Source organism: Schistocerca nitens, chromosome 10 (genome assembly GCF_023898315.1).
Source record: "Schistocerca nitens isolate TAMUIC-IGC-003100 chromosome 10, iqSchNite1.1, whole genome shotgun sequence".
Classification (NCBI taxonomy): Eukaryota; Metazoa; Arthropoda; class Insecta; order Orthoptera; family Acrididae; genus Schistocerca; species Schistocerca nitens.
In genome coordinates this window covers 75,599,509-75,612,926 of record NC_064623.1, presented here as the reverse complement: position 1 = coordinate 75,612,926, position 13,418 = coordinate 75,599,509, and the positions used below count along the sequence as shown (strand labels likewise).

The following is a 13,418-nucleotide window of genomic DNA, read 5'->3' as shown; positions in this document are numbered from 1 at the left end:
ACGAGAAGTGTCTGGCGCAGTTGCGTTTCGCTGGGCCCGTCAACACAGACATTGGACTGTTGATGACTGGAAACATATTGCCAGCTCTGAGGAGTCTCTTTTAAAACTGCATGAAGGAGATGGACGTATACAGTTATGGAGACAACCTTATGAATCCATGGGCCCTGAAGGTCAGCAGGGGACTGTTCAAGATGGTGCACGCTCTGTAATGGTGTGGGGCGTGTGCAGTTGGAATGATATGAGACCCCTGATACGTCTAGATACGACTCTGACAGGTGACACGTAAGCAAGCATCCTCCCTGATCACTTGCATCCATTCATGACCAATGTGCATTCCGACGGACTTGGGCAATTCCAGCAGGACAATGCGACACCCCACACGTCCAGAATTGCTACAGAGTGGCACCAGGAACACTCTTCTGAGCTTAACCACATGACGGACATGAACATTATTGAGCGTATCTGGGATGCCTTACAACGTGCTGTTGAGAAGAGATCTCCACTCACTCGTACTCTTACGGAATTATAGACAGCCCTGCAGGATTCATGATTTCTATTCCCTCCAGCTCTACTTCAGGCATCAGTCGAGTCCATGCGGCACTTCTGCGTGCTCGTGGGGGCCCTACACGATATTAGGCAGGTGTACCAGTTTCTTTGGCCCTTCAGTGCATTATCAGCGACCTTGTGAATGATTAACGATTTTCAGGTTCATCTCTGTCGTACTTGGTGTTGCTGATTGTCAAGTGACATGGCTAGAAATCTATGAAGATGCTTGTTTATAGTTCCTTATTTAGCTCATAAATCGCTAGTAATTGGTGTGGGCTTTAAGTATTGTAAATTGCATTATATATTACAGGGGAATGAGGCAGAATTTGAATATGCTCGTAGCGGATGTAACTTATTTTGGGCTGGCAACAATGACAGAAACCGATGGCAACAATTGACGTGAGAAAAGAGTTGTGAGGAGGAGAGACAGACGAAGGTCACAGAACACAAGTAGGGAAGGGATGTGGGGAAGAAACAGGCGTGGCTGATTGACATATGGAAGGAGAAAGGAGCAAAAAAATGTTTCAAATGGCTCTGAGCACTATGGGACTCAACTGCTGTGGTCATCAGTCCCCTAGAACTTAGAACTACTTAAACCTAACTAACCTAAGGACATCACACACACCCATGCCCGAGGCAGGATTCGAACCTGCGACCGTAGCAACAGCGCGGCTCCGGACTGAAGGGCCTAGAACCGCACGGCCACCGCGGCCGGCGAGAAAGGAGCATAATTGGGGAAAGATCCAAACATGTAATTTACTGTGTGAAAGAGAGAAAGTGGCCCTCTGCGTTAATTTTTTAGCGAAAAGTTATGAGGCTGAGAAATGTAAGTGCTTCGGCATTTTCTTAAACACAGCAAAGCATTGTTTTATGTATGGGCACAGCTAGGATAGTATGTAAGTGACGTCTTCTGTTCAGGTTATGAGCAGGTGACAAGCAGTTGATATGTTATGCGAGATGTGCAGTGAGATGTTTGTAAGCAGACCAAGCGCAAGGTATCCTGCGGAATTAACTGAGCCTAGAAGCAGTGGTATGGTCAAACAGCTGAATGTTACAGATATACGTGGGTCACTGCAAAGGAAATGCACACTATTTTTGTAAAAATACAGTTTTCATTCTGCATGTGTGAAAGTTTTACAGTGTGTAGATACATCCTTCCGTGGTGAGAGGTAATACCTGTAGTATTCCCAGCACACTCTCGAGACAGTGGATCTCGGAATATTGAATTCCCTAACGATTGAAACTTCCTGACAGATTAAAACTGTGTGCCAGACCGAGACTCGAACTCGGGACCTTTGCCTTTTGTGGGCAAGTGCTCTACCACTGAGCTACCCAAACACGACTCACGCCCCTTCTCACAGCTTTACTTCTGCTAGTATCTCGTCTCTTACCTTCTAAACTTTACAGAAACTCTCCTGCGAAACTTCTTTCAGGAGTGCTAGTTGCGCAAGTTTCGCAGGAGAGCTTCTATACGGTTTGGAAGGTAGGAGACGAGATACTAGCAGAAGTAAAGCTGTGAGGAGGGGGCGTGAGTCGTGCTTGGGTAGCTCAATGGTAGAGCACTTGCCCGCGAAAGGCCAAGGTCCCCAGCTCGAGTCTCGGTCCGGCACACAGTTTTAATCTGCCAGGAAGTTTCACTAAGTAAATTGTTTATTACCTCAAAAAATAGGTAAACTGTTGATACATTAACTTAATATGACAGGAGACTGTCAAAGCCTTAATGGAAAAGGTTTTGGGGTTGCCAACAATACCATCCCTGTACTAAAGGCTTCACCTGAAGCCAATCGACGACCACGAATGTCCTTCTTCAGGGCTCCAAAATTATGGAAATCGCATGGGTAGAGATCGGGACTGTATGGAGGATGTGGAAGGGATTCCCAGAGAAACAACGTAGTCGATAAAGTTTTGGCAACAACTGGGCAGCCATTATCCTGCATCAGAATGATCCCGTCCGTCAGTATTTCTGGACGTTTAGACTCGATTGCGCATTTTATTTTTTGCCAAATATCGACTTTTCGCTGGGCATTAATTGTGGCGTCGTGTTCCAAAACTTCAATAAACAGCAGGTTGTCGGTCGTGAGTCATGCTCGGATAGCCAAATGGTAAGGCGACCGACCGCTATAAGCAGGAAATCCGGGTTCGAATCCCGATCCGGTATATATTTTTCATTGTCGTCATTCCATTCTACAGTTGATGGTTGTCCATATTCATTCCGAATACATTAAGTGTGTTTCATAAGAGCTGTAGTCGCCGCAGTGCATTGTACCGTAATTCAGAATAACACAGGCACTGTAGTATCGGATATACGGACGAACATGAAGCAGTCAGTCAGGGAACGATGCGAGTGTCAACTGATGATCCTGTTTAGAGAGTGGATCAAGTGGTTCAAGAAAACTGTCTACGAAGGGCACTTCAGAACAAGCGAAAAGGAATCTTCATCAGTCATTGCCCTTCTTCATGATAGTGCTCGGTCGCACACTGAAGCTTCGGAAAAGGTGCTCCTGCAGAGTTACACATGGGAAGTTTTTCATCATCCACAGACCTGAACTGGATTCCCCTGACTTTCATCTCTTTGCTCACATGAACCGCTCGCTATGAAGACAGAATTTTGGCACAGACAACGGGTTACAGACCAGTGTGCAGAACTGGCGGAAGGTAGAGGCGGCTGCCTTATATTATAAGGGTACCGGAACATTGGTACATGCTTTCACATATGTCTAAAGTTGGAGCGGCGACAATGTGGGGAAGTCACTGTAGGATTTAGCTAAATGTTAAAAAAAGATCGTTCTTGATGTTCACCGTGGTTTTCATTTCGTAACCGATCCGACCTTCTGAACAGCACGTTGCAAGTCAACCCAGATATGCTCAATAATGTTTGGGCAGGTTCGTGGGCAGCGGAAGTGATTAAACTCAGAAGAGGGTCACCAGCTTCGACATAGTCGCGTATATGAACAGTGACCCATTACTGTCAAATGTTTTTCATTCCAGTCTTTTATCACAGTATCAGTTCTTTTGACGATGACCGGTTTCAGTCAGTCAGTCAGATCTGAGGACAGTCATTACTGACTGAAACCGGTCATCGTCAAAAGAATTGATATTGTGATCAAAGACTGGAATAAAAAACATTTGTCAGAAGAGTGTTCCTGGAGCCACTTTGTAGGATTTCTAGCCGTGTGGGGTGTCGTATTGTCCTAATTAAATTGCCCACGTCTGTCGGAATGCACGATGAACATAAATGTATGCAGGATGCTTACGTAAGTGTCACCTGTCACAGCCATATCTAGATGTGTCAGGGGTCCCACATCACTCCAACTGCACACGCCCCATGCCATTTCAGAGCCTCCTCCAGCTTGTACAGTCCCCTGCTGAGATGCAGAGTCCATGGATTTATGAGGTTGTCTCCATACCCGTACTTGTCCATCCCAGCAACATGTTTCCAGTCATCAACAGTCCAATGTCGCTGTTGACGGGCTCAGACGAGGCGTAAAACTTTGTGTCATTCAGTCAGCAAGGGTACATGAGTGGGCCTTCGGCTCCGAAAGCCCATATCGATGACGTTTCGTTGAATGGTTCGCACGCTGACACTTGTTGGTGGCCCAGCGTTGAAATCTGCAGCCATTTGCCGAAGGGTTGCACTTCTGTCACGTTGGACGATTCTCTTCAGTCGTCGTTGGTCCCCTTCTTGCAGAATCTTTTCCCGTCCGCAGCAATGCTGGAGATTTGAAACTTTACCGGATTCACGATGAAAAATGAAAATGATCGTAGGACATTGTTGGTCGGGAGGCCCCATGCGGGGGAGTTCGGCCGCCGTATTGCAAGTCCTTTTTAGGTGACGCCACATCGGCGACTTGCGAGTCAATGACGATGAAAATGATGATGAAGGACACACAACACCCAGTCCCCTGCCAGGAATCCAACGCGGGCCCCCTGCGTGGTAACGTTAACGCTACACTACGGAGGTGGACACCGGATTCCCGATATTCACGATACACTCGTGAAAATTATCGTACGGGAAAATCCCCACTTCATCGCTACCTCGGAAATGCTGTGTCCTGTCGCTCGTGCGCCGACTATGACACCACGTTCAAACTCACTTAAATCTTGATACACTGCCATTGTAGCAGCAATAACCAAACTAACAACTGCACCAGATACTTGTTGTCTTACATAGGCGTTGCCGACCGCAGCGCCGTATTCTACAAAATTGGTTCAAATGGCTCTGAGAACTATGGTACTTAACATCTGAGGTTATCAGTCCTCTAAACTTAGAACTACTTAAACCTAACTAACCTAGGGACATCACACACATCCATGCCCGAAGCAGGATTCGAACCTGCGACCGTAGCGGTTGCGCGGTTCCAGACTGAACCGCCTAGAACCGCTCGGCCACAGCGCGCTGTATTCTGCCTGTTTATATATCTCTGTATTTGAATACGCATGCCTATATCAGTTCCTTTTCTATAAACATTACACACATGGTGAGTATAGGAACTTCAAAATGAGCTACAGATGGTGATAGTGTTGGTGAATCTTATAACTAATGATGCACTGTGTCAGACTGGGGAGAGAATGATTGTAGAGGAGACTAACGGTTGACCACAGGTGGAAGGCCAAAAATTAAGCTAAACAGAAGATTCCCTTGAAGAACTGTTTCTAAATAGTCTTAAGATTGACGATTACAACAACAGCATGTCGTTTCACCGCATAAACAGTGCCATTCCGAACCTACTTCCGATTGGGCTACATCACTGGTTCAGGTAACTCTGTGAGAATAAAGCTGTAAGGTGTCAGGCAAATCCAACACCTTCCATGAAAACACTGACATGATAAGCAAATCCGGCAGTATGTCACATAGCTCCGAATAAATTCTAACATTAAATTAACCAGAGTAATACGATCAACGAGAGAGCAAATGGAACACCACAGACTAACACAAGAATGCCTAAATGCATGTCATACCTTCCCACCGTGAAACAGACGGAGTTCCGAGGGAAGAAACGAGAACAGAAGCTGAGAGCAGAACCGTGTTAAGCTAGGAGGCCCTACGATAAGGGACGGACACCCACTCGCCAGCCGACTGCCAAGATCACCCCCAACCCATGTTAAAAGATAGAGCCCTCCAGCCCATGTTGAAAGACAGAGCCCTCCAGAAGAACTGTATAGATCTTACGATAACACTAAACGGGTCACACCAGCTGCAAGACTTTTTCGCGTCTCTGTTACGTTGCAAACATTAAAAACATTGCCCCACCACGAAAAGTATAACGTTTCTCATTGGATAGAAAGAATTTTTGTAGGCAGAGCTTAAGGTTAACATTGAGACCCTGATTGGTCAGTTGGAAACACAGCCAGATACCTTTCTTTTTAACACCAACTTCGGTAAATTGTACTAAGGAGAAGTTAGGAGAGAGTTGCTTCCGAGACGGCGAGGTGCGTGGAGCTGTTCCGCCCGCCGCCCCCTGACGCTGCCTAAACACCGACATGGTAATGAACGCACGCGATACCGCATTTTTGAGCGCATAAGGCTTCACTCAGAACTGCAGAAGTCTCATCTGTTACATCCCCTTCTTAATTAATACTAGTGTCGATCGTCAATTAAAGCTCATGGTGTTCACATTTGCTACTTGAAGTAAAAATCTGAAACGCGATGATTTTTCTGTTATATAATTATTGAGAAGCCACATCAGCCACTGTAATTTGCGACAAGTTAGATAAGTAATTAAAGATAATTGAGGGTCACTGTAGACCATTTTGATAGTTTTCTCTTTTATGAAACTTAAATCTAGATTATAGATTTGATATGGCATAGGTCATCCTTCGATCCATTGTAGAACTTCCATTCAGGGAATATTCGTTCACATTTTTGTTGAATGCAGTTGGTTTTTATCATCCTGTATTAAAATATTTCCTTTTATCAATAGTGCAATTTATAAACAATGTTTTGTGAGTAGAATAAAATTTCCAATGGTAAACTTAACTGCTTTTTCCACGTTATTTTACCAGCTAACTAAAAATAGGAAAGCCTTGAATCCCTTAGTATTAAGATTCTTTTACAGGGAGTGCAGTGGAGCTGACGCTGAATTCATTAAGTATTTGATTATATCATCGCTAGTCTCACTGAACTCTTCTGAACTCTACATGTCATGTGTGGTCTGGCGCCTTACCAGCAACAGGTCCCAGGTTCAAACTAGTCAATTCCCTAAAAAACACGCTCAGAGCGTCGTTGCGCGAAAGTGGTAGGGAGACACGACTGAACAAACAGACACCACGCAGAATGTTAGAAAGCGAGCTGACGAGCGACGGAATAGATAAAAAATGTGTAAAATAGTGCATTGTATTCAGAGAAGAAGAGAAAATTGTTAAGGCTTTCGTGGCCACTTGACAAAATGCCTTTTACCCTATATCTCGGGTTCTTGGACCAACGTTGGCCTGATGATTTTTTCTGACGCTTTACCAGCACGAGTGGCTGGCATTGTCAACGTTTCACTTTCCATTGCTGATGGTGCACTGTCCGGTCCACACCGGCCGTTGTGGCCGAGCGGTTCTAGGCGCTTCAGTCCGGAACCGCTCCACCGCTACGATCGCAGGTTCGTATCCTGCCTCTGGCATGGATGTGTGTGATGTCCTTAGGTTAGTTAGGTTTAAGAAGTTCTAAGTCTAGGGGACTCATGACCTCAGATGTTATGTCCCATAGTGCTCAGAGCCATTTGAACCATCTGACTGTCCGGTCCGCCACCAGCAATGGAGGGTGACGAACGGCGGGCGAGGAACCCGAGACAGAAACCAACAGGCACTTTGTCAAGAAGGAAAACGTTGGTATCTAAAAGGGAGCCGAAGCGTTCGTCTGCAGGAAGGTTGTTGTGGTCCTCAGGGCACGCACTAATTTAGTCGGCTTGTAGCCTCACACACGATCACAGCGACACAACTTACCGACTGCGCGTCTTGAGCTGATTCGGCGTTCCCCATTCTGGATGCGGCCGTTCTCGTCTGCTACTGATGCGAAACGTTCACAGCTGATGTCTAGCGGCGATCGCCTACGTACGAGGAAAATGACAAACGTTATCAGCTAACCCCTGATAAGACAACAGGTACCGTCGCGTATCTCTGGAGTCTTTTGCTGCGCTGTTTGCGTTACATGTCTTTGGGTCTGAGCAGCTGCTGTATGCGAATTCTGGGAGCAACTAGAATCCGTTCGATCGCCATAATGCGAAGTAGGGACATTATGAATGAAGAACACACGACACTTGTGTAATGTCCTACAGTATTTATAAACTAACAGGCTTTGGTTCAAATGGCTCTGAGCACTATGTGACTTAACATCTGACGTCATCAGTCCCCTAGAACTTAGAACTACTTAAACCTAACTGACCTAAGGACATCACACACTCCATGCCCGAGGCAGGATTCGAACCTGCGACCGTAGTGGTCGCGCGGTTCTCGACTGAGGCGCCTAGAACCGCTCGACCACCACAGCCGGCTAACAGGCTTTGAGCTATACAAATATAAATACGTGTCACTGCGTATTTTCTGAGAAGAAAGATTTTAAACGAGGATCATCCAAAGAAACTCTCAACTGGCTGTCGAAGATGATAGCTATTAATTTTCGTTAAAGTCAGTAATGAGAAGAACTGTATCGATAAAAATGTTAAGTAAAATCTGTTCAACTTAGATCAAATACAAGCTCTTTATTCATGGCTACCTTATTAGACCCATATTGTTTTATGAAAATTACTGTCACAGTGCTTACTTTCATGTAATGAGATGATCGTGCTCTAGGTTTGCCAAAGAACGCTATTTCCCTTCTTTTTATTTCCCCAAATTCTAATTGTAATTTCACGTTGATTATATGGATGTTCGTGACTGTAAAGAACTATATTCACAGCATCCTTTAAATTTTGACTGCTTATGGGTTTCGTTTCACAGTTATGACTACCTTGTGGGTCCATGAAGTAACCTATATTTCCGTAGATCTGACATTTTGTACGCCTATTTTATGGAATACTCAACAATGGAATACTCAACAAACAAGTATTGTTGCTGTTGTTGTTGTTGTTGTTGCTGTGGTCTTCAGTCCTGAGGCTGGTTTGATGCAGCTCTCCATGCTACTCTATCCTGTGCAAGCTTCTTCATCTCCCAGTACTTACTGCAACCTACATCCTTCTGAATCTGCTTAGTGTATTCATGTCTTGGTCTCCCTCTACGATTTTTACCCTCCACGCTGCCCTCCAGTACTAAATTGGTGATCCCTTGATGCCTCAGAACATGTCCTACCAACCGATTTCTTCTTGCAGTCAAGTTGTGCCACGAACTCCTCTTCTCCCCAATTTTATTCAATACCTCCTCATTAGTTATGTGATCTACCCATCTAATCTTCAGCAGTCTTCTGTCGCACCACATTTCGAAAGCTTCTATTCTCTTCTTGTCCAAACTATCGTCCATGTTTCACTTCCATACATGCCAATACGCCATTTAAATACTTTCAGAAACGACTTCCTGGCACTTAAATCCATACTCGATGTTAACAAATTTCTCTTCTTCAGAAAGGCTTTCCTTGCCATTTCCAGTCCACATTTTATATCCTCTCTACTTCGACCATCATCAGTTATTTTGCTCCCCAAATAGCAAAACTCCTTTACTACTTTAAGTGTCTCATTTCCTAATCTAATTCCCTCAGCATCCCCCGACTTAATTCGACTACATTCCATTATCCTCGTTTTGCTTTTGTTGATGTTCGTCTTATATCGTCCTTTCAAGACACTGTCCATTCTGTTCAACTGCTCTTCCAAGTCCTTTACTGTCTCTGACAGAATTACAGTGTCATCGGCGAACCTCAAAGTTTTTGTTTCTTCTCCATGGATTTTAATACCTACTCCGAATTTTTCTTTCGTTTCCTTTACTGCTTGCTCAATACACAGATTGAATAACATCGGGGAGAGGCTACAACCCTGTCTCACTCCCTTCCCAACCACTGTTTCCCTTTCATGTCCCTCGACTCTTATAAATAACTAAGTTCTTTAAATTTTGATTCTGTGTGGTTTTGGTTTTGTTTTCAGTACCTTCGTAGGTCCACCTATATTTCCATCGGATATTAGGTACGCTAGTTTTAATTGTTATCAATTGGTTACTCGGTTGTTACCGTCCAGGGGATCTGAAATACATTGCTGTAACTGTCTTCCTTGCATGCCAGTATTCTATAATAGCTAGTCACTGTCGTAAATTGAAATCGTCCTCCGTTAAAACGTGCAAGTCGACACCTCCGCGCCACTTCCAGGGTAAATAACGACGTCACTCAAGCAGTATTTTCACTGGTATTACTATATATGAGCAGTCCGCAATACCTCACATGCATTTCTAGATGCGTGTGTACTTTGCCAGTCGCGTCGCATCTCGGGATAGCCGCGCGGTCTCAGGCGCCTTGTCACGGTCCGTGCAGCTCCACCCCTTGGAGGTTCTAATCCTCCCTCGTGCATGTGTGTGTGTGTGTGTGTGTGTGTGTGTGTGTGTGTGTGTGTGTGTGTGTTGTCCTTAGTGTAAGTTAGTTTAAGTTAGATTAAGTAGTGCGTAAGCTTAGGGACCGATGACCTCTTCACTTTAGTCCTATGAGACCTTACCACAAATTTTTGTGTCGCATCTCCGAAGTCCTCTTGCGATAGCTGGCGCATATCAATACATCAACGCCGTCGCCAAGGGAACCATTGGTGTCACTTAAGCGCCATCTTTTGTGGCATACAATCTACGAATTTTCGACAAATCCCCACAGATGGCTATCGGTGTACTCACAACCGATTATTATTGGTTATCTCTCTTACATGCCAACGGCCTTTCCGCAGTGGTATCGTCGGTTCCCGTCGGATCACAAAAGTTAATTAATCACAGTCGGGCTTGGCTAGCATTTGGATGGGGGGGGGGGGGTTGTTTGGGGAAGGAGACCAGACAGCGGGGTCATCGGTCTCTTCGGATTAGGGAAGGACGGGGAAGGAAGTCGGCCGTCCCCTTTGAAAGGAACCATCCCGGCATTTGCTTGGAGCGAATTAGGGAAATCACGGAAAACCTAAATCAGGATGGCCGGACGCGTGATTGAAACGTCGTCCTCCCGAATGCGAGTCCAGTGTCTAACCATTGCACCACCTCGCTCAGTGTATTTGGATGGACTGTGCTCATGTACAGGGTGGTCCATTGATCGTGACCGGGCCAAATATGTCACGAAATAAGCGTCAAACGAAAAAACTACAAAGAACGAAACATGTCTAGCTTCAAGGGGGAAACCAGATGGCGCTATGGTTGGCCCGCTAGATGGCACTGCCATAGGTCAAACGGATATCAACTGCGTTTTTTTTTTAAAGTAGGAACCCCCATTTTTTATTACATATTCGTGTAGTACGTAAAGAAATACGAATATTTTAGTTGGACCACTTTTTTTCGCTTTGCGATAGATGGTGCTGCAATAGTCACAAACATATGGCTCACAATTTTAGACGAACAGTTGGTAACAGATAGGTTTTTAAATTAAAATACAGAACGTAGGTACGTTTAAAAATTTTATTTCGGTTGTTCCAACGTGATACATGTACCTTTGTGAACTTATCATTTCTGAGAAGCATGCTGTTACAGCGTGATTACCTGTGAATACCACATTAATGCAATAAATGCTCAAAATGATGTCCGTCAACCTCAATGCATTTGGCAATACGTGTAACGACATTCCTCTCAACAGCGAGTAGTTCGCCTTTCATAATGTTCGCACATGCATTGACAGTGAGCTGACGCATGTTGTCAGGCGTTGTCGGTGAATCACGATAGCAAATATCCAACTTACCCCACAGAAACAAATCCGGGGACGTCAGATCCGGTGAACGTGCGGGCCATGGTATGGTGTTTTGATGACCAATCCACCTGTCATGAAATATGCTATTCAATACCGCTTCAACCGCATGCGAGCTATGTGCCGGACATCCATCATGTTGGAAGTACATCGCCATTCTGTCATGCAGTGCAGACATCGGTAGAACATTACGTAGGAAATCAGCATACATTGCACTATTTAGATTGCCATCGATAAAATAGGGGTCAATTATCCTACCTCCCATAATGCCGCATCATACATTAACCCGCCAAGGTCGCTGATGTTCCATTTGTCGCCGCCATCGTGGATTTTTCGTTACCCAATAGTGCATATTATGCCGGTTTACGTTACCGCTGTTGGTGAATGACGCTTCGTCGCTAAATAGAACGCGTGCAAAAAATCTGCCATCGTCCCGTAATTTCTCTTGTGCTCAGTGGCAGAATTGTACACGACGTTCAAAGTCGTCGCCATGCAATTCCTGGTGCTTAGAAATATGGTACGGGTGCAATCGATGTTGTAGCATTATCAACACCGACGTTTTTGAGATTCCCGATTCTCTCGCAATTTCTCTGCTACTGATGTGCGGATTAGCCGCGACATCAGCTAAAACACCTACTTCGACATCATCTTTTGTTGCAAGTCGTGGTTGACGCTTTACATGTAGCTGGACACTCCCTGTTTCCTTAAATAACGTAACTATCCGGCGAACGGTCCGGACACTTGGATGATGTCGTCCAGGATACCGAGCAGTATACATAGCACACGCCTGTTGGGCATTATGATCACAATAGCCATACATCAACACGATATCGACCTTTTCCGCAATTGGTAAACGGTCCATTTTAACACGGGTAATGTATCAAGAAGCAAATACCGTCCGCACTGGCGGAATGTTACGTGATACCACCTTTACAGCGCCATGTGTCACAAAGCGAAAAAAGTGGTCCAACTAAAACATTCATATTTGTTTACGTACTACACTAATATGTAATAAAAATGGGGGTTCCTATTTTAAAAAAAACGCAATTGATATTCGTTTGACCTTTGGCAGCGCCATCTAGCGGGCCAACCATAGCGCCATCTGGTTTCCCCTTCAAGCTAGACGAGTTGCGTTCTTTGTAGTTTTTTCGTTTGATGCTCATTTCGTGAGATATTTGGCCCAGCCACTATCAATGGACCACCCTGTATATTTCGACGGCTCCACTATATGGTAGTGGATAACAGTTTGTCGTATTAGGTAAAGTTTTAGTTTCGGAAAACTTCATTTCATGATTTCCTCACTGAAGAGCATGCTCTACTACACTAGATTTTTCTGTTTTCCTTGGTCTGCAAAGACTTTTATGTTTTTTTTTTCAGTCTTAGTCGTGTGTTCACGCTTTTCTCGGCAGTTCCAACGTAGACGTTTCCACAAGTACATGAAATCTTAAAAGGTCCGTGCCCACTAGCAAGTAACTTCCGCAAGTAACTTCTGCAAATAATTGCTGAGGGATTTACGTCAGTACGAAAACTTGCGCAAGTTGACTTCTGCAAGTCACTTCGGCAAGTTAATTATACGATCTTGCTGCAAGTACTTGCGGAAGTGTATCCACTACAGTTCGCGTTGTGAGACAGGCGAGTTGTAGATTACAATGTCGTTTGCACAAACCACACCAGCGGCCAGTGTTGTTGTGTTGTTATTGTTAAAGAAAAAGCGTGACGGAAAACGAAAAGTTAAGAAGATTACAAACTTCCTGAGAATGTCTTTTGCAAGTTTTGAACACCTCTTGTCAGTTGTAGAATCAAATATTCGGAAACAGGATACAAATATGCGGCAAGCTATATCTCCAAGAGATCGTCTTTTAATTACTCTTCGATTTTCAGCCACAGGCAAGAGAATAAAACACGTAAATGTCAAATAAATATTTATTGTCAATAGTCGTATATTTATATTTATTTCACTCAATTACTTGGTTTTTAATTTTTAGGCGATAGTTTTCACTCTCTGATGTATCTTTTCCGAGTATCCACTAGCACAATCTCTCAATTTGTT

The 13,418-nt window shown here is 44.5% G+C and overlaps 2 protein-coding genes across 3 annotated transcripts in view; one reads left to right on the top strand and one right to left on the bottom strand.

Annotated features, from left to right (window-relative positions):
- LOC126210537 (speckle-type POZ protein-like) overlaps positions 1-7,572 on the bottom strand; it is a 54,751-nt gene extending 47,179 nt beyond the window's left edge. The window contains exon 1 of one of the 2 annotated variants that reach the window (XM_049939788.1): positions 7,477-7,572. In XM_049939788.1, the coding sequence (XP_049795745.1) occupies positions 7,477-7,512 (36 nt within the window). In that variant the 5' untranslated portion in view covers positions 7,513-7,572. The remainder of the gene's footprint in view (positions 1-7,476) is intronic. The other variant, XM_049939789.1, reaches the window with a different exon arrangement.
- LOC126210534 (UDP-glucosyltransferase 2-like) overlaps positions 1-13,418 on the top strand; it is a 706,192-nt gene that overhangs the window by 357,566 nt on the left and 335,208 nt on the right. The window lies entirely within an intron of this gene.